The sequence below is a fragment of the Lepidochelys kempii genome, chromosome 5 (assembly GCF_965140265.1).
Source record: "Lepidochelys kempii isolate rLepKem1 chromosome 5, rLepKem1.hap2, whole genome shotgun sequence".
In the NCBI taxonomy this organism is placed as follows: Eukaryota; Metazoa; Chordata; order Testudines; family Cheloniidae; genus Lepidochelys; species Lepidochelys kempii.
This window is the reverse complement of record NC_133260.1, coordinates 72,638,839-72,665,141: the sequence shown is the minus strand read 5'-3', so window position 1 is coordinate 72,665,141 and position 26,303 is coordinate 72,638,839. Positions and strand designations below refer to the sequence as shown.

The following is a 26,303-nucleotide window of genomic DNA, read 5'->3' as shown; positions in this document are numbered from 1 at the left end:
ACAGAGGAACACTGCTGAGACTCTGGATTGGGGTCAGCAACAAGAACAAAACTGTTTTAAATTATAGAAAATTGCACTAAAACATCTTATGTTTCAGTAAGTATGGGGTAGGGAATAGTAAAGTCAGTGGTGCACTGAATTGAGCATTATCAACAGGATGGGTTTGTGAGAGAGTTGTTTAGACAAGTCTGGAAATTGATCTAATTTCCATATAAGTATATGTGGCTTTTGAAATCTTCCTTATATTTTTACTGAGAGTGTTCACATGCATCTGCTAGAATTAGCAGTGTAAGTGTGGAATATATCCACTGTTCAATGACTGTTCCCTAGCGCTAGGGTGTTAATTAGCATTGGTATCTTTAATGAGCACATTTAACACATCATTCCCGCTGAGAATTTTACTGGTAACTAAATTCTTAAATTTAATAATGCAAAATGTATTTGTACAAAGCCCATGCTACATCTGGAGTGTGAGAATTGAGCTCTTTGTATTTCCTACCCTGCAGTGAAATTGGTGGGCCATATCAGATATTCTATTTTGTTGTCTTTTTTTATTAATTTACTATATTTTAAATAGCAGAGTTCAAAAGTAGCAGATTAAAACAAAGGGAAAGCGCAGAACATCAAAAAGTTTTATTGATAAACAGAGATTTTTTTCCCCACAATTAATAATTACAGTAGCAATAGTCCTGTTACCTTAAACAAGATGCAACTAGAGAAGACAGTGTAAGCTTGTTTTTTTCCTTCTGAGAAGCAGTTTGTATCATCAATTTGAGGCAAAGGGTCAGAATAACATTTGAAAGGGACATTTAATTGCTTTATTTGTAATAAGTGAATTATACAAATGTTGTATTGTGCTTATTGTTAAAGAAACAATTCACGTAACAGGCTGGTAGTCTTTTCCTAGGTTTCAGAGTAACAGCCGTGTTAGTCTGTCTTTGCAAAAAGAAAAGGAGTACTTGTGGCACCTTAGAGACTAACCAATTTATTTGAGCATGAGCTTTCGTGAGCTACAGCTATTAACAAATACTGATCCCACTAGGAAAGGGTTAAGCTGCTGACCTACTGGGGCAGATGGCTTTCCTCTTCTTCCCCAGAGGTGGGAGTGGCTTTCTAGAGAGGGCTGGGCAATCCAGCAATAGTGAGATCCTAGAAGTAGTCGAGCCTGGGCAGAAGGTGATGAGGTGAATTTTTATGTTATTTACAATGTTCTTGTAGCAGTGTTGGTCCCAGGATATTAGAGAGAGAAGGCAGGTGAGGCAATCTCTTTTATTGGACCAGCTTCTGTTGGTGGAAGAGACAAGCTTTCAAGCTACACTGAGCTCTTCAGGTCTGCGAGGGCACTCAGTGTTACAGCTAAATGAAAAAGTGAACAGATTGTTCAGCATAAGAAGTTTAACGTGGTATAAAGAGGATATTCAAGATGAAGTGGGCAGTTTACATCTCTGCAGTTGCAGGACAAAGGAGAGTTAGTAGTTATAGATTGTTGTAAAGAGGAAGAATTTCTGGACAAATGCACAACAAAATCAGTGATATTGCGGAGCTACATTGATGATATTTTCATGCTGTGGACTCGCTCATAGATTTCCATCACGAAGTCAACAACCACAACCCATCCATCAAACTCTCTCCAGGACACTTACACACCAGCATCAACTTCTGGGCTATCATGATTGGGTTCAACAACAGAACCCTACAGACAACTACATACAAAAAACCCACAGATCACCACACCTACATTCACAGATCCAGTAATCACTCCAAACACATCAAGAAATCTGTTATGTACAACCAGTCACGCACGTATCACAGAATACCCTCCAAGGAGAAAGTCCGGATACTCACCTTAACACACTTAAAGCTGCTTTCACCAAACAAGGACACTCTACCAGATAAGTAGATTGCATCATGGAATGGGCCACCCAAATACCCTGAGGGAACCTGCATCAATACAGGGGTGGAGGGGGAAAGCCAGCTGCACACCCCGAGTTGTCACTTACCACCCCCACTGGAACCCACATGGAGCATCATCAGATAATTACAGTCCATACTCCTGAAAGAAATCTTGCCCAAGCCCTCCCGCCCCACATGGGGCTGGCCCAACCCACTCGCCTGAATCCCCCTCCCTGTGCAAGGCTGGCGTCACTGCTTGCCCGAGCCCTGCCTCCCCCCCGCCCCCCCATGCGAGGCTGGCATCGCCGCTCACCCCCTCCTGCCCCTGATCCTCTGCACTCCACTTTTTTGACAAAAAAGTCAGGATAGCCAGGGCAGGGCTTAAAAAGAGGGACTGTCCTGGCCAAAACGGGACATATGGTCACCCTAATCTAAAGTAGACAGAGCAAGTTTTTTAAAAATGTCAGCTAGACATGGTCAGCCCTAGGCTCCCTATGCATTCTCTCTCCTCTCCTGCAGCTGAAATAGCTTTGCTTCCCACTTCAGCACTTCTGTCTGCATCTGAATGGACTTTCCCCTCCCAGTCAGGTTGCTCTCTCTTTTCCACAACTGCTTGCAACATTGGCTGCTTCCTGCTCTGGAAGTGATTATTATCCAAATCTTGCAATTTAGGGTATGATTTTTTTCACTTCTGATGGACTGCAATGTATTTTAAGTATTATAAATTGTTGTTTGATTGCCAGTGAGCTATCATAGATTGATGCAATCAAATTTGATATCAAAATGAATAACAGTGGGTATTGCACTGACTACATTATTTGTTTTCGTATTTAGTTCATTCGAAACTCCATTTTTAAATTTAAATGAGTGTTTTGCATTAGAGTGATGCAGAATCCATCATATTGCAGCAATAAATCCATTTTGTCACAGAATACATGGAGCCTTCTGAATATATGTATAAGAGATAAAGTGTACAAACATCAATTTATCAATCTCTTTCTGACCAGTTACAGTGACAGGAATGAATGTATTGCTTTCAACTCGGATTAGAATGTGGGCTTTTTCCTGAACAACAGCTGCCAGTTGGATTTTCTGAAGCAGACAGCTTGTCATATTTTGCATTCTTTGTCCTCTCTTCTGAGGCCTTGTCTACACTGGCAAGTTTTGTCGCCAAAAACTGCCTTTTGGCAACAAAACTGCAATAGCGTACACACTGCAATGTGACTTTTTAAAAAACAAATGCCCAGTTTTGGTGACAAAAAACTTCCACCCCTGCGAGAGACATTTTTCTTTTCCCCTCCCTTTATTGTCGACAAACCGCCAGTGTAGACACCACAGCTTTTTTTAAATTTTATTGGCCTCCAGAAAGTGTCCCACAATTCCCATGCTGCCGCTCTCTCTGCTGCCCTGCAGCCAACCCGCTCCTCACACTTGCAAGTCCCGGGAATTTGAAATCTCATTTCCTGCTTGCTGGCTTCCCAGATGAGCTTTCCAGGTGAGCATGGCTGGCTATCGCACCAAATGCACTCCCACTTGGACCACCGCTGAGTTGTTAGATCTGATCAGTATATGGGGAGAGGAGTCTTTTCAGTCGCAGCTGTGAGTGACCTGTAGGAATCGGGACACGTATGGGTAAATTTCTTGAGGCTTGTGCGAAAAGGGCTATGATCGGGACGCGCAGCAGTGGAGAGTGAAGATAAAGGAGCTGAGGCAGACGTACCATAAGGTGTGGGAGGCGAACCATCACTTTGGTGCTGCACCTAAGACCTGCTGCTTCTACAAGGAGCTGAATGCTATCCTCAGTGGTGACCCCACCTCCATCGCCAATAGCCCTGTGGATACTTCGGAGGCAGCAGAAAAAGGGGGTAAACCGGTGGCTGAAATTCTGGATGAAGAAGTCAAAATAGAAGAGGAAGGATGTGGTGCTCCCAGCAGGGTGGCCCGGTGGGGCAGGCAGCCAGGAACTTTTGTCCACTCCTGAAATGCTCTACGGGGAGCAGGAAGCAGATGAGACACCAGGTTAGTTGCTGTGGCTTGTGTTGGGAATCGAAAAGTGGGAGGCAGGTAGTGTTTTCTGTGAGGTGGACATTGCCCTGTGTAGCTAATCTACGTGGCCCAGCAGGATGTCAGTGGACATCGAGACCTGCAGGGACTCCTTCAGAGAGAGGCTCTGGAAAGTTTCCAAGAGGTACTTGTTAATCCTCTGTTGCAGATTCCAAGGGATTGCAGCCTTGTTAGTTCCCCCATTGTAGGAAACTGTACCATGCCATTTAGCAATCACTGGAGCTGGGACCAAAGTGGCACATAGCTGAGCTGCATACAGCACGGGGTGAAAGCCGGAAGCATGTAGCATTTGTGCCCTGGTTTCCTTGGTTACATGCAGCAGCGAGATGTCAGCCAGCAGGTTGGCCGCCTGTGAAAAAGTGTGTGATAATTTTAGAATGAGTTCCCTGCAAAGCTGCCCTGTAAGCCATGAGTGTTTTGTCCGTATGCACAACCCCCTTGCTCCCAATCCCGACACTCACCATGATTGGGGTGCTTATGGAGCTGCGTGCCTGCCTAGAGTCTCAGAGACAAAGTGATTTCTACTAACAAAAGACCCTTGTTACTAAAATGTTTCAATTGTTTGCTGTAATGTAACGATCCCTCTTCTGTTCAGCACAGACCTTGAGGAACATACAATGCCCCCCGCCGACCGGCTTCGGCAGATAAGGAAGAACCCTAGGTGCAGCAAAGAAGACATGTTCCGGGAGGTGCTGCAGCTTGATGAAAGACAGACCAGGGAACGCAAAGAGTGCTGGGAAGCCAAAAGGCAGGACAGAAAAGAGAATGCTGCATTTGCCAGGCAAGCAACAGAGCGGATGATAAAAGTGATGGAGGATCAGACAGAGATGCTCAAGTCTTTGATACCGCTGCAGACTGAGCAGATCCGTGGCCGACCTCCCCTGCAGCACGTGCACATGTACAATTCTTTGCCAACCCCACCCCCCTCCATGCTCCTACATCCCTTTTCACTTCACAGCCCTCCTGAGTTTCCTCATCACTCCACCCCTCTCACAGCTTGCACAATGATAGCTGGAGCTACACACCGTTGTGAGGTTTTACCCTTCTTAACAATAAATAAAGGCTAAGGTATTTAATGGTACAGCGTTTTTATTCTGTGTTTTACAAAAGCGTATAGCCATCAATTCACTCTTGGGAACAGGCTTCTAAAGCATTGTGTTGCATGGATCTTGGGCCGCAAAATTGTTCATGGATGCACCAGGGAAGGAATTCAAAGCAGACGTCTTAGTGCCCCTCATTGTCAAAATGGTTCCTCAAAGCCTCTCCGATGTTAATAGCAGCCCTCTGGGCTCCTCTGACAGCCCGAGCATCTGGCTGTTCAAACTGTGCAGTCAAGCGCTCTGCCTTAGTGCTCCACCCCTGTGCAAACATTTCACCCTTAGATTCATGCAGTTTATGCGAAGTGCAGCACGCAGCTATGACCACGGGAATATTATCCTCGGTAAGGTCTAGCCTGCCATTGAGACACCTCCAGCAAGCTTTCAAACGGCCAAAGGCACATTCGACTACCATGCAGCACCTGCTCAGCCTGTTGTTAAAACACTCCTTGCTGCTGTCCTGGTGCCCCATGTAAGATTTCATGAGCCAAGGCTGTAAGGAGTAAGCTGGGTCTCCCAGGATTACTGTGGGCATTTCCACACCCCCCACTGTGATCTTGTGATCTGAAAAGAGAGTCCCTGCCTGCAGCTTTCTGTACAGGCCACTGTTCCTGAAGATGCGTGCGTCATGCATCTTTCTAGACCAGCCTGCATTGATGTCCGCGAAATGCCCCCGGTGATCTACAAGCGCCTGCAACACCATGGATAAGTATCCCTTCCTATTGATGTATTCAGAGGCAAGGTGGTCTGGAGCTAAAATTGGAATGCGTGTGCCATCAATCGCCCCGCCACAGTTAGGGAAACCCATCTCTGCAAAGCCATCCACTATTTCATGCACATTTCTCAGACTCACGGTCCTCCGCAACAGGGTGCAATTTATTGCCATGCACACTTATAGTAATACAGCCCCAACAGTGGACTGCCCTTCTCCAGATTGATTTGCAGCTGACCGGTAGCAGTCTGGATTCACCAGCTTCCACACAGCAATGGCAACATGTTTCTCTACCGATAGGGCAGCTCTCAATTTGGTGTCCTTGCACTGCAGGTCTGGGGCCAGCTCAGCACAGAGCTCCAGCAAGGTTGCTTTATGCATCCTAAAGTTCTGTACCCACTGGTCTTCATCCCACGCCTGCATGACAATGCGATCTCACGAATCAGTGCTTGTTTCCCTATCCCAAAAGCGATGGTCTACCGTATGCAGCTGCTCTGTGAATGCACAAAGCACTAATAAGTAGCTGCTGTCCATATCACACTCGGGTGCCTGCCATTCATTCTCTGTCGGTAACTTTGCAATAACTCTACGAGTAACTGTGCTGCCATGTGCGATGTCTTCACGTCAGTTAACAGCGCATAGGAGAGAAGTGTGGGATCCATCCTCTCTCACTGCAGATGATGGCATGCACTACAAAAAAATGACAGTTGGAAAAACGGCGTGAAAGGAAGCCAGAAACCATTGGAGGGCTGGGACGCAAAGCAGTGCATGACGGGACATTTTGCACATCCCAGGATGCGCTGCGCTCCGTTTCCACCTTCCCACAACACCTAGCGACGGATGGTGTCTCCAGGTACTGTGGGATACATACCCACAGTCCATTGCTCTCGCTGTTGACAATTCTGCCCTGAATGTGGACACAAGACACGATCTGTTGACAGAGGGAGCAAATGTAGACACACTTTGGCGACTTTGCTTTTGTCAATTTTTCCTTGTTGACATTAGTTTCATCGACAAAACTTGCCAGTGTAGACAAGACCTGTGTTCCACTTACAACAAGAAAATTACCAGCAAAGTCTCACTTGTCCTGGTGATTGTTTTATATAGTTTAAAATCGTTACAGAAACTTTAGCATACCTTCAGTGTTGTTTGAAAACAGAGGATGAGGAAACTATTTTCTCTTGAATGTCTGTTTTATGTAAGCATGTGGGGAAAATCTGAGGAGATGTGAGGTTATAACAGCTTCTGTGTCACTAAGTCAGCAAGGTTAATGGGCAATGAGGGAAGCAGTTAGGTATGAAAACCATTAGTACATGCTGCTAACCACACAAATACTGTCGTGGGAGCTTGAAAAGTCACTAATGGCTAATCTACACTAGAAGTGCTACAGCGGCGCAGCTGCTCTGTTGCAGCTGTGCTGCTGTAGCACATCTGGTGAAGACACTCTATCCCGCCAACATAGCACTGTTCACACCGGAGCTTAGGTCGCTGTAACTTATGTTGCTTTCAGGGGTGGGTTACTCACACCGCTGAGCATCATAAGTTATACTGACATAAGTGGTAGTGTGTACAAGACCCAGGTCTTCCTGACAATGTTTGTGGTTTTGCAATCACTTTGGTTTTTTTTAGTGTTTCTATTTATTATTGCTGTGAGAAAGATACCTCCCCCCCCCAAAAAAAAGACAAGAGAAACTGACTAATTGAACCCTTGATTCTGTAATGGGATTCAAAGAGGTAGACCCTAGTGCTTGCATGGATCCCTTGCAGGATTGACCGCTAGACATGATTTCCCTTGCCTAGTTAAAATGCCATTGTATGCACAGAGCAAACAAACTGAAATAAAAAATGTTTTCCCTCTAATCTCTTTTAGTTATAGTAATCTTAGGCATCATTTGTAATACTAGTAGGTAAAAATAATTCTGAATTTTTTTTTTAAAGTTGAAATTGTCCCTGCTAAAAAAACAAAAGCACACTTCCCTCTTCTTGTTGCTGTCTTTAAAGTTACCTGTAAATATTTTTGGGACTGGGGTCTAGCAAGGGAAGCTGTGAAACTGATTATACATGAAGTGCTATCAAATGCAGTAAGTGAACAAATTTCAAGAGCTAGAGAAAATGTTTTATTTTGTTAAATTCTTACACCTTCTTTTATCTTAGCTGTTACAAAATGTTTAGGCAGAATGGGATCTTCAGTATTATTCCACTAGCTGTCTACAGATTGATTGAGAAATACATCTTAATTATAGTTTAAATATCTGAGAATAGATGACAGGTTTCAGAGTAACAGCCGTGTTAGTCTGTATTCGCAAAAAGAAAAGGAGTACTTGTGGCACCTTAGAGACTAACCAATTTATTTGAGCATGAGCTTTCGTGAGCTACAGCTCACTTCATGGGATGCATCTGATGAAGGGAACTGTAGCTCAGGAAAGCTTGTACTCAAATAAATTGGTTAGTCTCTAAGGTGCCACAAGTACTCCTTTTCTTTTTGAGAATAGATGTTTATTCTAACTGCCTCCAGGAAATTCTTGGTACAGAAACTTTCTTATGAAGCAGAAAATTTAAAATTAAAGATGCATTAGGATGGAGATTGTATAGACAGCAACTAAATAATTTCCTAGCAGAATAGCATTATCATTTGCAGCTGTTAAAAAATGTAAGTGGGTCAGAATTGCTGTTGATTTTATATAATCCAAGAATTTACTGTTCACGATATAAATGACAGCATAGATGTGTAGCGCACATGCAAGTGCACACACACATTCTTGTGCAGGTAGTTCTTTTCATTCACCAAAGCAATGGGCAGAATAAAGTAAAAATGAACTTTGCATTAAAAAAATGTCAATTGCAGGGAAGAAAGTTTTCTGTAGTTGATAAATGCTGTTTGTGTCTCACTCTACCAAAATTTGTCAGAATGAATAAATTGAAGCTTTGGTAATCCCATTAATGAATACAAGCATTAATAAATGTATGCAATTTCCCCAGTCATAATTTCTAAAATGAGCCTATGATTTACCCACTCTGTTGTACAATAGTGTTGTACCATGCAGTCGGTACACTTACATACATTTTTATATTTACTTTTTCTCAGTGAAGAGCAGAGGAATTTCAATGGTTCAAATTCCCTCTATATACCAAGTATTAATTATTAAAATTAAAACCATTTTATAATTGTTCGTGTTTACATAAATCCTACACTTGCTAAGCTGAATGGCTAAGATTTGGAAAGTTGAAAAGCTTAATCCTTTTCTTAGTATTGCTGTTCTAAGTAGAGAAGCCATATAGGAACAGCCAAATCATGAAAAAACGTTGCCAGAATAACATCCTGCATACTGATATAATCCTGTTAAAAGGACTGTTCACCATTTCCTGTGTGTCAGCAGGGGCTCAAGATAGTTTCTTTAACTCTCTTATCAATTGTCCACAAGACTTGTGTTTAGGTATCTTGTCTCTGATTGCCACGGTATCATTAAAACATACTATTTGGTACATTTAAGCAGTTATGGGGCATGAATTTAAAAGGGTCTGTTTAGGCAGAGGTTTTTTTCCTCTCTCTAAACTTTGAACTCTTTAATAAACAAAATTCTAAAATGAATGTGTTATAGTGTGAAGATATAATTGTTATGATACAGCAACATTTTTATGTAGAAAATACCTCTCCTGGTCTTGGAGGGAAAAAATGGCTGAGTGGTTTGTTACTGGACATAATAAGAATATGGGGTTTTTTTTAACAAGATCAGGCAAATGTCTTTTATCCCCTCAGGGTATAATTTAGCAAGGCTGATATTCCCTTACAGCCAAATCTTGGTCATTGACATCAAAGCTGCTTGGAATGCTAAGAATGATTCATGTGGCCTTTATTTCTTTTGTATTTGTAAATAGTTATGGTCCCCTGTTTGTTGTGCCTTGTATTTTGGTGTCCATATTGCCTTAAAAAGCTAAAGATTTTGAAAGAATATTTTAAAAAGAGTAAAGATGATGGGCCTGATTGTGATCTCACACTAGTATGAATCAGGAGTATCTTCAGTGAAGCCAGAGGAATTAACTGTGTGTAAAACCAGATTACTGGTAGTGAGAGGAGAACCAGGCCCTTGAAGTGTAAAGCAGTATTTTCGGTGATACATGGGAATATGAAAATGAATCCAAAATTTTTCTGGCTCCCTTTCTTTTAAGATTCACTCAGTCCACATCCTTGAGCAAAACGGTTATACCAGCTGTACTGCTGGTGAGACAATACTATGTCAATGGGACGGCTTCTCCCGTCAACATAGCTACTGCCCGTTGGGGAGGTGGAGTACCTATGCTGATGGAAGAAGCTGTCCCATCAGCGTAGGTAGAGTCTTTACTAAGTGCTACATCAGCACAGCTGCAGCACTGTAAGTGTAGACAAGACCTAAGTTTGTTCTGACTAGATATTTGTCTTAGATTTTTCTCTATGCCTATCACCATAGTATCTAACCAGTGATTAAAATACTTACTGACTTGAGTAGTTTCAGAGTAGCAGCTGTGTGAGTCTGTATCCGCAAAAAGAAAAGGAGTACTTGTGGCACCTTAGAGACTAACAAATTTATTTGAGCATAAGCTTTCGTGAGCTACAGCTCACTTCATTGGATGCATTCATGAAAGCTTATGCTCAAATAAATTTGCTAGTTTCTAAGGTGCCACAAGTCCTCCTTTTCTTTTTACTGACTTGAGTATTGTAACAGAATTGGCATGATAGCACACCAATACATCTTCTCTAAATAGTTTGTATGTAACTTGTTGGCACATATTTTTCTATGGTTGTGTTACAGCTGGGATTTTCAGAGCCCGCAGGGGTTTAGGCTCCCCACACTGTTGTACCTCTTTGAAATCTTAGCCCATGTATAGATGAAATTAGATATGCATGGAGGGGATGATCATATGTAGGGCCGTACCAAATTCACAGCCGTGAAAAATGCATCACAGACTGTGAAATCTGGTCAGCCCCATGAAATCTGGTCTTTTGTGTAATTTTACCTGTACTATACAGATTGCACAATTTCATGGGGGAGACCAACGTTTCTCAAACTGGGGGTCCCGACCCAAAAGGGAGTTGCAGGGGGGGTCACAAGGTTATTGTAGGGGGGTCGCAGTATTGTCACCCTTACTTCTGTGCTGCCTTCGGAGCTGGGTGGCCAGAGAGCTGTGGCTGCTGGCCGGACGCCCAGCTCTCAAGGCAGCACCCCACCAGCAGCAGTACTGAAGTAAGGGTGGCAATGCCGTACCAAGCCACCCTTACTTATGCCCTGCTGCCTTCAGAGCTTGATAGCTGGAGAGTGGTGGCTGCTGGCCAAGGGCCCAGCTCTGAAGTCAGCAGCACAGAACTAAGGGTGGCAGTACCATTCTATGCCATCCTTCCTTCTCTGCTTCTGCTGGTGGCACAGCTGCCTTCAGAGCTGGGCAGCTGGAGAATGGCGGCTGCTGACTGGGAGCGCAGCTCTGAAGGAAGCACCACCGTCAGCAGCAGTTGCACAGAAGTAAAGGTGGCAATACTGCAACCTCCCTACAATAATCTTGTGACCTCCCCTACAACTCCATTTTGGGTCAGGACCCCTACAATTACAACACTGAAATTTCAGATTTAAATATCTGAAATCATGACATTTATGATTTTTAGAATCCTATGACCGTGAAATTAACCAAAATGGACTGTGACTTTGATAGGGTCCTAATTATATCCTCCAGCATGTGATATTGTTGTTGCCAGTTGATCCCAGTGTGTTTCATCACCATAAAGGCCTGATCCAAATCTTATTGAAGTCAAAAACTTCCATTGACTTCAGTGAGTTTTTGATTATGCTCAAGAGAGGAAAAATGATGATGATAATACCTAGCTCTTAAAGAGAACTTTTGTTAAAGACCTAATCACATTTTCAGTCCAGTATTTGCATATCTTAGGCTCCAATCCAGCAAAGAACTTTAAACACATTATTAACTTCAAGAATGTGAGATACTACTGTTCATAAAGTAAGCATTTGCTTTATGTATTTATTTGCTGTATTCAAGCCTGAGAGAGCATGGAAAAATCTGAGTCATTTCTGACTATAAATCATAATAATTCAGCTAGTTCATATTTTTATGACTTCTATTAATTGTATTACTAAGGATATTTGATGAATACAGCATTCTTTTTTCTTTAGTTAAGATGATCTTGCTGCTTATTCCAGACCTGAAGTCATAAGCCTTTGATGTCACAATTGGTAGCTGTGGAAACTGCAATTTTTAATTTTGTGCCTCAGGGTATTTTTGAGTGGGAATTAATCAGGAATATAATGGAAGGGAAGTATGTATTCCGGTTAGATGTTAATCTCGATGTGCAAGTATTTACATGCACAAATTCTCATACATCTTCTAGATGATGTGTATGTAGCTTTTAAACAGATTCCTTGGAAAATATTTTGCTGTATTTTTTTAAAAAAGGGGAAAAAAAAGTATTATTCTGATAATAGGAGAATAGAGGGAAACGGATAAAGCTAATGTCATTCCAGAATGGTTGACATACTCAGGTGTGAACTGGATCGATAATTTCACTAGCATTCGATGTCTTTGGCTAATTAATTAGTGTCTGATTATCACAGCATAAAAAACAGTTTCTTATAATTCATATTAACCTTTCTCACTGACCTCCCTCATATTTCCGACTTCATTTGGGACAGAGTCTCTAGATTGCAGTGTATTAAAATTATAGGTATTATCTAATCTCTGTATTTAGAGAGCAAGGAGGGAAATCAAAAAGAGCATATATAACAATTGCTCATGATTGCTTACTCTTTTAATCCTTGTTTTCCTGTAGGGGCCCTTCCTCCCCCGGTTTATCATTTTGTGGTGTTATTTCTGTCTTAAGCCCTGATCCAGAAAACACATATGCACATGTTTAACTTTAAGTACATGAGTAGGAATTCTGTCTTATTTATTTTAGGCACTCATATGGCCCAATTCAGTAGTATCTAAGAACCCCACAGTATTTAATGTATTTATCCACAAACCCCGCCCCATCCCAATGTGAGGTAGGGAAATAGTATTATCCACATTTCACAGATGGGGAACTGAGCCATATAGAGGGTAAATGACTTGCCCAAAGTCACAGAGGAAACTTGTGGTGGTGTAAGGGCTTAAACCTGGGTCTGTCCAGTGCTAAGCTACCACCCTAACCACTAGATTCTGTGTGTGATTGGATGACAGTCTCCTTTTAAGAAAGACTGGGATCCAGTGCATCTGTGGCTTATCAGCTGCCTCCCATTTGGGCTTACAAGAGGGCCGCCAGGGCATAAAAATGGGAGATACTGAGACAGTGGAGAGTCAGTCAAGAAAGGGGCAGGTGAGAGCTGCCTGAGGAGGGAAGGAGAGACCCAAGGAGAAACAGGAGCAGCAGAGAAGAACTGTAACAGAGAGCCATTAGGAAGAACAAAAGAGGAAAGTTGATGGTGAGGACTGGCTGGAGCTCCAGAACCCTGTCAAGTTACAGGAGAGCTCTTGCAGAGGCCACAGGAACAAGGTGAAGAACCAGCCTGGTTTGGGAAGCTAAGCCCAAAACAAGAGGGTTGATGCTGGGTCCCAGGAGCAGGGGTAGGACTCACGGGCAGAGAGGCCTGGGTGTGTGGAACACTGTGGCAAGCCCCCTTGCAGCAGACCTGAGCGGAGGTCTGCAGGAACCTGAGCCCAGAACAAGGGGGCTGGTCCTGGGGGTGGTGGAGTGGAGGTAGCTGAATGGAACACTGCGGGGAGCTCTGTCACAGGAGACCTGATTTGGGACTACTGGAAAAGTGTGAGTGGGAGATGAGTGAATCTGGGAACTCTCAGGTGAGGAGTGGCCTGGAGAGTGGAGCCCTAGAACAAGGGCAAAAAGACTGGAAATAGACTGGAGATGGACTCGTAGGAGGGTGAGCTGGAAATGATGTTTTGGGAGTGAGCAGCATGGGAAACCTGCCATGAACCTGTGCTACTTTGGGGTTTTGGAGAGAGCTGTTTTATCTTGAGGGTTCTGTGGATTGTCATGTGTACGTGAATAAATTATGTCCAAAGATGGCACTTTGAAGTGGACACTGGGAGACTTTATTCCTTTCTACTGGCAAAAGAAGGGGAAACCGGGGCAGGCATACATGTTGTGCCATGGTCTGCCACAGAAGGGTGCTCGAGGAAGGGCTACCATGTTACACTATGTAATATTAAAGTGCTATCTTTATATCAATTACTATTGATGTCAGTTTTTGTTTTCTATAATAGAAAAAATAAAAATATGCCTAAAATTGTATCCTGAATTATCAGTCATTTACAGGTTTCAGAGTAGCAGCCGTGTTAGTCTGTATCCGCAAAAAGAACAGGAGTACTTGTGGCACCTTAGAGACTAACAAATTTATTAGAGCATAAGCTTTCGTGGGCTACAGCCCACTTCATCGGATGTATAGAATGGAACATATAGTAAGAAGAGATATATCCATATATCATATATATATATATATATATATATATATATATATATATATATATATATATAGACATACAGGTAAGTTGGAAGTTACCATACAAACTGTGAGAGGCTGATTAGTTAAGATGAGCTACTATCAGCAGGAGAAAAAAACTTTTGTAGTGATAATCAAGATGGCCCATTTAGACAGTTGACAAGAAGGTGTGAGGATACTTAACTTAAGGAAATAGATTCAATATATTGTAATGACCCAGCCACTCCCAGTCTCTATTCAAACCCAAGTTAATGGTGTCTAGTTTGCATATTAATTCAAGCAAACTAGGTATATTCCATGCATATGTTCCATTCTATGCATCCGATGAAGTGGGCTGTAGCCCATGAAAGTTTATGCTCTAATAAATTTGTTAAAAGAAAAGGAGTACTTGTGAACCTTAGAGACTAACCAATTTATTTGAGCATAAGCTTTCGTGAGCTACAGCTCACTTCATCGGATGCATACTGTGGAAAATACAGAAGATGTTTGTTTTTATACACACAAATCATGAAGAAATGGGTGTTTATCACTACAAAAAGTTTTCTCTTCCCCCACCCCACTCTCCTGCTGGTAATAGCTTATGTAAAGTGATCACTCTCCTTACAATGTGTATGATAATCAAGTTGGGCCATTTCCAGCACAAATCCAGGGTTTAACAAGAACGTCTGGCGGGGGGTAGGAAAACAAGGGGAAATAGGTTACCTTGCATAATGACTTAGCCACTCCCAGTCTCTATTCAAGCCTAAGTTAATTGTATCCAATTTGCAAATGAATTCCAATTCAGCAGTCTCTCGCTGGAATCTGGATTTGAAGTTTTTCTGTTGTAATATCGCAACTTTCATGTCTGTAATCGCGTGACCAGAGAGATTGAAGTGTTTTCTGACTGGTTTATGAATGTTATAATTCTTGACATCTGATTTGTGTCCATTTATTCTTTTACGTAGAGACTGTCCAGTTTGACCAATGTACATGGCAGAGGGGCATTGCTGGCACATGATGGCATATATCACATTGGTGGATGTGCAGGTGAACGAGCCTCTGATAGTGTGGCTGATGTTATTAGGCCCTGTGATGGTGTCCCCTGAATAGATATGTGGGCACAGTTGGCAACGGGCTTTGTTGCAAGGATAGGTTCCTGGGTTAGTGGTTCTGTTGTGTGATATGTGGTTGTTGGTGAGTATTTGCTTCAGGTTGGAGGGCTGTCTGTAGGCAAGGACTGGCCTGTCTCCCAAGATTTGTGAGAGTGTTGGGTCATCCTTCAGGATAGGTTGTAGATCCTTAATAATGCGTTGGAGGGGTTTTAGTTGGGGGCTGAAGGTGACGGCTAGTGGCGTTCTGTTATTTTCTTTGTTAGGCCTGTCCTGTAGTAGGTGACTTCTGGGAACTCTTCTGGCTCTATCAATCTGTTTCTTCACTTCCGTAGGTGGGTATTGTAGTTGTAAGAATGCTTGATAGAGATCTTGTAGGTGTTTGTCTCTGTCTGAGGGGTTGGAGCAAATGCGGTTGTATCGCAGAGCTTGGCTGTAGACGATGGATCGTGTGGTGTGGTCAGGGTGAAAGCTGGAGGCATGTAGGTAGGAATAGCGGTCAGTAGGTTTCCGGTATAGGGTGGTGTTTATGTGACCATTGTTTATTAGCACTGTAGTGTCCAAGAAGTGGATCTCTTGTGTGGACTGGACCAGGCTGAGGTTGATGGTGGGATGGAAATTGTTGAAATCATGGTGGAATTCCTCAAGGGCTTATTTTCTGTGGGTCCAGATGATGAAGATGTCATCAATATAGCGCAAGTAGAGTAGGGGCGTTAGGGGACGAGAGTTGAGGAAGCGTTGTTCTAAGTCAGCCATAAAAATGTTGGCATACTGTGGGGCCATGTGGGTACCCATAGCAGTGCCGCTGATCTGAAGGTATACATTGTCCCCCAATGTAAAATAGTTATGGGTAAGGACAAAGTCACAAAGTTCAGCCACCAGGTTAGCCGTGACATTATCGGGGATAGTGTTCTTGACGGCTTGTAGTCCATCTTCGTGTGGAATGTTGGTGTAGAGGGCTTCTACATCCATAGTGGCCAGGATGGTGTTATCAGGAAGATCACCGATGGATTGTAGTTTCCTCAGGAAGTCAGTGGTGTCTCGAAGGTAGCTGGGAGTGCTGGTAGCGTAGGGCCTGAGGAGGGATTCTACATAGCCAGACAATCCTGCTGTCAGGGTGCCAATGCCTGAGATGATGGGGCGCCCAGGATTTCCAGGTTTATGGATCTTGGGTAGTAGATAGAATATCCCAGGATGGGGTTCCAGGGGTGTGCCTGTGTGGATTTGATCTTGTGCTTTTTCAGGATGCTGTAGTTTCTTTTGGTAACTCTCAGTGGGATCAGAGGGTAATGGCTTGTAGAAAGTGGTGTTGGAGAGCTGCCGAGCAGCCTCTTGTTCATATTCCGACCTATTCATGATGACAACAGCACCTCCTTTGTCATCCTTTTTGATGGTGATGTCAGAGTTGTTTCTGAGGCTGTGGATGGCATTGTGTTCTGCACGGCTGAGGTTGTGGGGCAAGTGATACTGCTTTTCCACAATTTCAGCCCGTGTACGTCAGCGGAAGCACTCTATGTAGAAGTCCAGTCTGCTGTCTCGACCTTCAGGAGGAGTCCACCTAGAATCCTTCTTTTTGTAATGTTGGTAGGGAGGTCTCTGTGGATTAGTATGTTGTTCAGAGGTGTGTTGGAAATATTCCTTGAGTCGGAGACGTCAAAAATAGGAATCTAGGTCACCACAGAACTGTATCATGTTCTTGGGGGTGGAGGGGCAGAAGGCAGAATTCTTTTGCAAATTGGATACAATTAACTTAGGCTTGAATAGAGACTGGGAGTGGCTAAATCATTATGCAAGGTAACCTATTTCCCCTTGTTTTCCTAACCCCCCCCCCCAACGTTTTTGTTAAACCCTGGATTTGTGCTGGAAATGGCCCACCTTGATTATCATACACATTGTAAGGAGAGTGATCACTTTAGATAAGCTATTACCAACAGGAGAGTGAGTTTGTTTGGGGGAGGTGTGCGGGGGGGAGAAAACCTGGATTTGTGCTGGAAATGGCCCACCTTGATTATCATACACATTGTAAGGAGAAAGAAAAGGAGTACTTGTGGCACCTTAGAGACTAACCAATTTATTTGAGCATAAGCTTTCGTGAGCTACAGCTCACTTCATGAGTAGCTCACGAAAGCTTATGCTCAAATAAATTGGTTAGTCTCTAAGGTGCCACAAGTACTCCTTTTCTTTTTGTGAATACAGACTAACATGGCTGTTACTCTGAAACCTGTCATTGTAAGGAGAGTGATCACTTTACATAAGCTATTACCAGCAGGAGAGTGGGGTGGGGGGAGAGAAAACCTTTTGTAGTGATAAACACCCATTTCTTCATGATTTGTGTGTATAAAAACAAACATCTTCTGTATTTTCCACAGTATGCATCCAATGAAGTGAGCTGTAGCTCACGAAAGCTTATGCTCAAATAAATTGGTTAGTCTCTAAGGTGCCACAAGTACTCCTTTTCTATTTGCGAAACAGACTAACACGGCTGTTACTCTGATACCTGTAATAAATTTGTTAGACTCTACAGTCCACAAGTACTCCTGTTCTTTTTGCAGTCATTTATAGTCAGCATACATCATGCGATTTACATCTTCCATAATAAACTCATTTTTAAGCTAAGTGGGGAATTTTTTTGGCTAAAATACACTGTCATCAAGAATGTGATTTTTTTATTGTTTTTATATTTTAGTTCCACCATAAAAGCCTGTGCCAGGAGGCTTGGTGGGGCAGCTGTTCTGGAATTACAAATTTATAAATCTCCAGGCAATCTATACCTTTTTTTGTATAGAACAGATGGACATTGACTGTAATGTCAAATGGCTGTAGTGTAACACATGTTGTAAATTTATTATATAAGAATTTCAGGTACTTATTCCACACATACAAACTTCCTGCACAATATTCAGAATATTATTGGTTTCCTAAGTAGTATTAAATTAAATTCAGAGTCTTGTATTTGCACTATATGAGCAAGAAACTTAATTTTTTTTCACAAAAACTAGAAATTGATGGTATAGGTCCTTTGCTGGTTAGGGAGAGTTTCTCATTCACGAGTGGTAACTAAGCGAGTGAATTTTTTCAGCACTGTTCTAAGGCCCTGAGTCAGCAAAGCATGTATTTTAAGTATTTCACTGAACCAGAGCCTAGATCATTAATGGGAATATCAGATATTTGAACCGTGAGTTCCTGGAGGTACATTCCTTCCTACTGTTCCTCAGGAGTCTCATTGTTAATGGCTATTCCTTTTTTAGGAACCAGTTTTTAATCCATACAGTGTTGTTTTTATCTGGTTAGTGTTGAGGCATTTTTTTTCCATTGTGCCTTATCCTCCCTGTCCTTTCAACTGCTACCATATATTATTCTTTTACAAATTGTGCTCTGTCTCCTTCTGGAGAAAACACAAAAGAAGGATCTTCTTTTGGATGGAAGATGGAAGACATGTAAGCATCTGTGGAAGGTTTCTCCCTCATCGCACAATCATAATCCAAGGGACACTACAATGGCTCTTCCCTCCCTCAGACAAAACAAAGGGTGACATCAGTGCCAGTGTAAGGGATAAATTTTATAATTGTACTATAAGAATTGATGTAAACTTTAATTTCATTCTGCCATCCACCCTTTTTGAATAATAGAAAGGAATGACTATCTGAGACTGGGATCCTGTTTCCCATATGCATTATAATTAGGACCTGTTATAAAGTTTAGTTAGTAAAAGACAGGATTTTGTATTGTGTCTATAATAAATAGATTAAAGAAATGTTGAGGGCCTGAAGCCCCAATGTAAATTGTTTTAGTTGTAAGATTTAGCAAGACTTAATTTATAATGTATTCTGTATACCTTTGAAGGTTTCTGTGGGAGATTGTTTGTGTAAATAAGAAATGCATGCATCAGGAAAAGATAAGGTGTAAAAGCCATCACAAATGTCCAGATGGTCAAGAAAAAGTGAGAGACTTGGAAACACCAGGAGACAATCAGAAAATATCCATTGTATCAGAGGCTAAACATGTTAGCAGCATTGACGACCTCAGAGGTGAGGCAGGCACCCCCGAAAGCGAGACAACAAATAGGAGATAACGATGGGAAGCCCGACAATAACCATCAAATGATAACAGCAGAAAATCCCAAGATTAACACCAGTTAAGGACTAATGATTACAGGATGACATTGCAAAATGCATGGACTCAAATGGGAATTTACAAGTATAAAAATGGGGTGTTTTGCCATGGAACTCTGGGTTCAGTCCTGCAAAGCCTCGGAGCATCAGATTGCAACCGGCAGAGCCTAGCTCCTCACTCGTGCTCAATCTAACTTTAGATTGACTTGAGCTACAACAGACTGGTAACTATAAAGACCATCTGCAGGACTTTTGTGTGTGTGTATGTGTTGTGTGACTGAAAAGCCTATGCTAACTGTTGTATTTTCAATAAATATGGGCATATTTGCCTTCTCTCTTATAAAAGATCCCATGTGCTTTGTATAGCATAACACCAGTGTCCTTGAATGGTTATTTTTGGCAGTGTGTTTAGTTTGAGTTACATGCATCAATCTTAATTACATTTCATACAAAAAGGTATGCACAGTTATACCTACCCTTAGAATTGATTTTGTTGCAACTTTCTTGTTGCTTTTTGAGATTTGGAGGAAAGTGTGGATCTGAATTAAGAGTTTTCCTTCCCTTTTTTCACTTTCATTGAACAATTGGAACAACTATTAAAAAAGTAATCAGAAAGTCTGAGAACAGGCTTGAAACCGACTATTCAAAATAATATTTCTCCTTTCTTTTTTCCCTCCCTCCTTGGGTTTTTAACTTACTGCTTTACCTCTCCTGAGTGAAATGGAAACTGGAGCACTCATCCATCTTCTGAGAGATTAGTTTAAATATTATCTATTCCTGATACTTACCTGTGAGAACTATCTAACAGGATACTGTAATGCGGGGTTTCCAAACTTTTTGCTTTTTGATGCCATTTTGAAACTTACTTCTTTCTTGTGACCCCAGACAGCAACACAGCAACCAAAGAATCCACACATTAAGTACCGGTACTTTATTTAGTGCTGTCTAATGTGACATATGGGCTTGATAGAAATTGCACATCTAGTCAGTAGATCAGTATCAAGACTTGATGGACACAAGTGTACTGAATCCAGCTTCACACAAATGTGTGCTTGCAAATGGCACTATCAGTTTCAAGTCAAGTGTTCAGAGTTCAGGGTATTCATTCTTGACAGTGAACCAGAACTCTGGGAGAGAACGTTTGGGCATGTATTCCTTGAAGAATTTGTTGGGGACACTGGGGCATGGCCACTAGGTAACTTGAGGGGATGGAAGACTACGAGTGTCGATGAAGCCCCCTCGCACTAGGCCCAGGTGTCCTTGGCCCCCCCTCCACCTGGAGGCACTCGCAGCAGCTCTGCGTACTAGGCCCAAGTATCCTTGGCCCCCCCGCCTGGAGGCACACACAGCAGTTATGCTGAGGATCTGCAACAATATGTTGCAGAGTCAGACTGTCTGAAACTAAGCAAGGCCAAACAGGGCAGATATGGAAGAACAATGCTGAATAAAGCAGCTTTATGTATGTTTTAAGAAATGATACAGAGCACAAGGGCACTAGCTGGGAACTGGATTGGCTGGCTATATGGATACTTAGGGCAGCTTGCCATTGGATAAGTATGCTGGGAAAAAGGATGTATAAAAGCCTGTGTAACTTCCTGCTTTGTTTGCAGGATTTGAGATTTTATTCTCCTTGTACCTTTTTGCAGCTGCAAATAAACTTTTCTGCTTCTCCACCCCGTTGTGATTATTGGGTGTAGCACACCGGGTAGCGAACCAACTCCAGCTGTTGTTTAGCCTCTCGGCACTGGGTGCCGGCAACAAATTGATCACAGAAAATTTTGCTGAGCTGTTCAATTTCAGCTACTGGCAGAGCCATGGCATCACTGAAAGGCTTGCACTGAAAGGCTTGCATCCAAGGATACTTTGTCATGTCCACACTGGGGAAAAAGGATGCAAACTGTTCCTCTCTGACTGAGATGCTCAGTCATCACCTGTGTCTGCAAGGAACTTGCAGCACAGAGACAGTGACTTAGAATGATTCTTTATCGAGTGCCAACAGGGTACTCTTGTTGGGATAAAAGAAAATATGGGTCTTGCCTTAAGGTGCTTACAAGCCAATGCAGATTTCCATCGCAGAAAAGGTTAGCACAGGCTCCTACCAACTCAAGCAGAGAGGAGGCTCTGTTGATAAGGTTGCTGCTCACAAAGAACTGGATTCAAGTCTTTCACTTGGATGCTTGCACAGCCAGATGTGCAAATGGCAAAATGGTGTCTGCACAGCCACCTCCCCACAGCCAACATGCCTGCACCTGTTTCACCAATGCCATGCCAAGAAGCTGCTTTTTTACACTCACTGTATGTGTGAGATCACGCTGTGTGGATGCCACCATTTTGTAGATTAAAATGGCAGCCTACTGGCATGGTGTTTGTGGAGCAGGCCTGGATATGTTTGGGGCAGATGGCAGTGTCTCATGGGGCAAATCTGGCTCGTTGGACCCGTGACCCTATTTGGGGTTGCAAATCACAGTTGGGGGAGCATTGGTGTAATAGTGCACGGTTCAGTTCTCATTGGCTCTGTATATCTCTGGTAGTAGAAATGTTAGTAACTTAAAATTGGGGATTTATACATTTAATAATATTGTTTTTAATATTTTCCCCCTTTTCTGCTCTTTCTGTGGTGCGTTTTGCTTCAGCATAACTGAATAGAAGTCCAAATCTTTCTGGTAAATATGGTTAAAATCTGGACATACAACTTCATAAGGGGTTGTCGTGTGCAGCTTTGCCAAGAAAAAATGGGAGTTCATAACTTTACTTTGTTCAGGCATTATTCCTGTGATTGAAATCTGCCGACCTCACAGTTCCTTTATTGGATTCACAAAATTCAGAGCTGCTGTATTAGATTTAAATGTCTGTGAATAAATGGATTTCCAGATTAGACAGGGTTAGCATTGTTTTATGAACTAAATTGCTTTTTTCTCCCTTCCATTCCCCCCCACCCCGCCCAGGAATGACTTGCTGATGGTGTGCCGTCAGTTGAATATGGAGGAGTCTGTTGCTGAGATCATGCACCAACTGGGAGCAGATGAAAATGGGAAAATTTCCTTTCGGGATTTTACTCGGTGCCGCATGCAGCTTGTGCAAGAAATCAGGAAAGAGGAAGTGGAACTTTCTGTGAAATCAGATGACTCTTGTAAAAAGAAGTTGTTAAGGTACAGAATAGCCTCCTGGCCAACGAGCAGTGATAACAGTTTGGGTAGGTACAATTTCAAATACTCCTCCAGGGATAAATAATGAATGCTGATGTCCTGGCTCTGTTAAGTTAATGGGAATATTTCCATTAACTTTACTGGGGCCAGAATTTCACTCAAAGGATTTTGCAAGATCATCAGATAATAGATTTTTATCATTAATAATGAATAAAGTGCCCATCACCATGGTATCTGGTCATGCATCGGACGAAGTGGGTATTCACCCACGAAAGCTTATGCTCCAGTACGTCTGTTAGTCTATAAGGTGCCACAGGACTCTTTGCTGCATTTATGAGAGAAGTACGGAACAACCTTTTTGTAAAACTCATGGGCACATAGATTGTGACCCTACTGCAGCAACAGGTTCACTTCCCTGAAAAGACGGGAGACAGATCGCTCAGCTGATTGTTAAAGTGCAAGGAAACTTCGGGACTACATTGACTGGAAAGCCTGAAGAAATATATAGGTAGAAACATTAAAGACAAGAAGAACACAGTACCCTCTAGTCCATCTTCCTTATCAAGGAAATCTTACCCTGTTTCTCAGCTGGTGTCCAATTCTGATTTCCTTAGAATTTAGTATATTTCTGTACGAACATGAGAGTTGCCAGCCTGGGTCAGAAAATCACTTCATCTAGTCCAGTATGTTATGATTGAGGAGAATACAAAATCCTCTCCTTCCCTTCCCCGCTCCCCAAAATAAACCAAACCAAACCAAAAAACCCCCATAACACCTGACCAGATGAGCAATTCTGTACATGAAGTTTATTTAATGCATTTTCCTAAGTGGACAATTGCATTAATATTTTTCTTATCATTGTTGATATATTTTCACAAATTTTTAAGTATGTCCATGAGATGGTAGAAGCAGGCTGAACATTTAAATTCCCTGCCCATGTTATTATTTTCCATTCCATGCAGATTAAGCCTCACTTTATGTCTGTCACTTTGCTTTAGTTTTGGTTATATTTTAGACCTGTTGGAAACTTCATGATTTCTATACAGTTATCCTGCTTTGATTTTTCCTGTGCTCCAGAGAAGTTCAGTGGTCATGCTGCTATTAAAAACACTTCACAGGGCACAAACATAATATGACCTGGAGCATGCTAGTAGTCCTGACTAATGAGCTACAAGTTTCACTGCCTCTTCAGGGGCACATATCCTCTTTTTATTTAGTCAGGACTTGGAGAACTAGTGATGTTATTTGAACCTGCTCCCTATTGCTTTGTAAACATTGCTTAAGACACGAGACATCAAAATGTGCTAATTAATACAAATAAACTTGATGGATGATGATTTTTTTGAGGAGGGTGTATTGTTTTTAATAACCGGTCTCTTCAAAGACTGTTTATAGGCCTTTCCTCAAGATTTATTTCCATGTGATGTGTCAGCCACTGTTATCCCTTGAAAGTTTCTATCCAAAGTCCATATGGAGTGCATAAATTACAGAAACTCCAAATTCATTTTTAGCTGCCACTGAGCAGCAGGGGTCCTGGTGACCTGCAGCAAAGGAATCCGCCTTCTTTGAAGGGACTTTTACATTAAGGAGTTTGTTTGGAGGTTGTACAGAGAGCACATAGTTCAGGCCTCGTGAAAAAGAAGGCCTTTCAGCTATCTTCTTCACAAAGAGGTGCAAAAATATATATATACCTATTTAAAGTGAAGCTACAAACTTATACTTCCAGTACCCCAATCACTGCATCCCATTACATAGCAACATAAAAGCAAGTGAAAAATAAAATTTCATAATAATTAACTATTATTCCTAACTGATTGTTGCAACTTGACTTCTGTAGATAATCTCGCTTTTCTCTCATGCCGTCATTGACTAGAGAATCTTTATAACATCCCTGCCAGTAAGTATTGTTAACTCCATTTTACAGATGGGGATGCAGCTGAAGCTAGCTAGGGAGGTTAAGTGACTTTCTTCAGGCCAAGGAAGGGGCAGTGTTAATCGTGATTAGTACTCAGAAATCAGACTGTGCCCTCCCCCTCATTCTGTGCTCAGTCAACTGTGACTAGACCACAATATTGGTCAGAGTAATTAACCATTGGGACAATTTACAAAGGGTCATGGTGGGTTCTCCGTCACTGACCATTTTAAAATCAAGATTGGATGTTTTTTCTAAAAGATCTGCTCTGGAAATGATTTTGGGGAAGTTCTCTGTCCTGTGTAATACGGGAGGTCAGATTAGATGATGACAATGGCCCCTTCTGGCCATAGAATCTATTAAACCTGTTTCTGCCATTTCATTTAAATGATAGAGTAGGACAGTGGACTGAACCTTCCATTTGAATACATGACAAAGCAGAACACTTTAAAAGTCACTAGAATAACATTTTTCATTTCATCAATGCAGTACTTCCAGGGTTCTCAAAATGCGTTTTGGGTCCAATTCTACACCATTAAAATCAATGGGAGTTTTAACACTGATTTCAAAGTCAGTAGGGTCAAACTGTGTACACAGGTGAATATTAAAGTAAGTTTTGTTGCTTAAATGTTATTTTTTTTAACACAGTAAAAGTAACAAAACATAGGTAAAATTAACTTTGAAAGTCTACTGTTGGGTCTACTGCAGTATCTGTGTCCAATCTAACTCATCAGAATGGATCTTCAGTAGGAAGTATTGAGAGAATTTCAAGTGTCTCCAAGGGTATGGTCTACACTACGGAATAAGGTCGAACTTATAGAAGTCGGTTTTTTAGAAATCGATTTTATATATTTGAGTGTGTGTGTCCCCACAGAAAATGCTCTAAGTGCATTAAGTGCATTAACTCGGCGGAGTGCTTCCACAGTACCGAGGCTAGAGTCGACTTCCGGAGCATTGCACTGTGGGTAGCTATCCCACAGTTCCTGCAGTCTCTGCTGCCCATTGGATTTCTGGGTTGAGATCCCAATGTCTGATGGGGCTAAAACATTGTCGCGGGTGGTTCTGGGTACATATCGTCAGGCCCCCGTTCCCTCCCTCCCTCCGTGAAAGCAAGGGCAGACAATCGTTTCGCGCCTTTTTTCCTGAGTTACCTGTGCAGACGCCATACCACGGCAAGCATGGAGCCCGCTCAGGTAACCGTCACCGTATGTCTCCTGGGTGCTGGCAGACGCGGTACGGCATTGTTACACAGTAGCAGCAACCCATTGACTTGTGGCAGCAGACGGTGCAGTACGACTGGTAGCTGTTCTCGTCGTGTCCGAGGTGCTCCTGGCCACGTCGGCTGGGAGCGCCTGGGCAGACATGGGCGCAGGGGCTAAATTTGGAGTGACTTGACCAGGTCATTCTCTTTAGTCCTGCAGTCAGTCCTATTGAACCATCTTATGGTGAGCAGGCAGGCGATACGGATTGCTAGCAGTCGTACTGTACCATCTTCTGCCGAGCAGCCATGAGATGTGGATGGCATGCAGTCCTTCTGCACCGTCTGCTGCCAGCCAAAGATGTAAAAGATAGATGGAGTGGATCAAAACAAGAAATAGACCAGATTTGTTTTGTACTCATTTGCAACCCCCCCCTCCCGCCCCCCGTCTAGGGGACCCATTCCTCTAGGTCACACTGCAGTCACTCACAGAGAAGGTGCAGCGAGGTAAATCTAGCCATGTATCAATCAGAGGCCAGGCTAACCTCCTTGTTCCAATAAGAACAATAACTTAGGTGCACCATTTCTTATTGGAACCCTCCGTGAA

General features: G+C 42.4%; 1 protein-coding gene across 4 annotated transcripts in view; it reads left to right on the top strand.

Moving 5' to 3' along the window:
- MCC (MCC regulator of WNT signaling pathway) overlaps positions 1-26,303 on the top strand; it is a 361,512-nt gene that overhangs the window by 25,895 nt on the left and 309,314 nt on the right. For all 4 annotated transcript variants that reach the window (XM_073344706.1, XM_073344704.1, XM_073344707.1 and 1 more), the window contains exon 2: positions 22,386-22,633. In XM_073344706.1, coding sequence (XP_073200807.1) covers positions 22,386-22,633 — 248 coding nt within the window. The remainder of the gene's footprint in view (positions 1-22,385; positions 22,634-26,303) is intronic.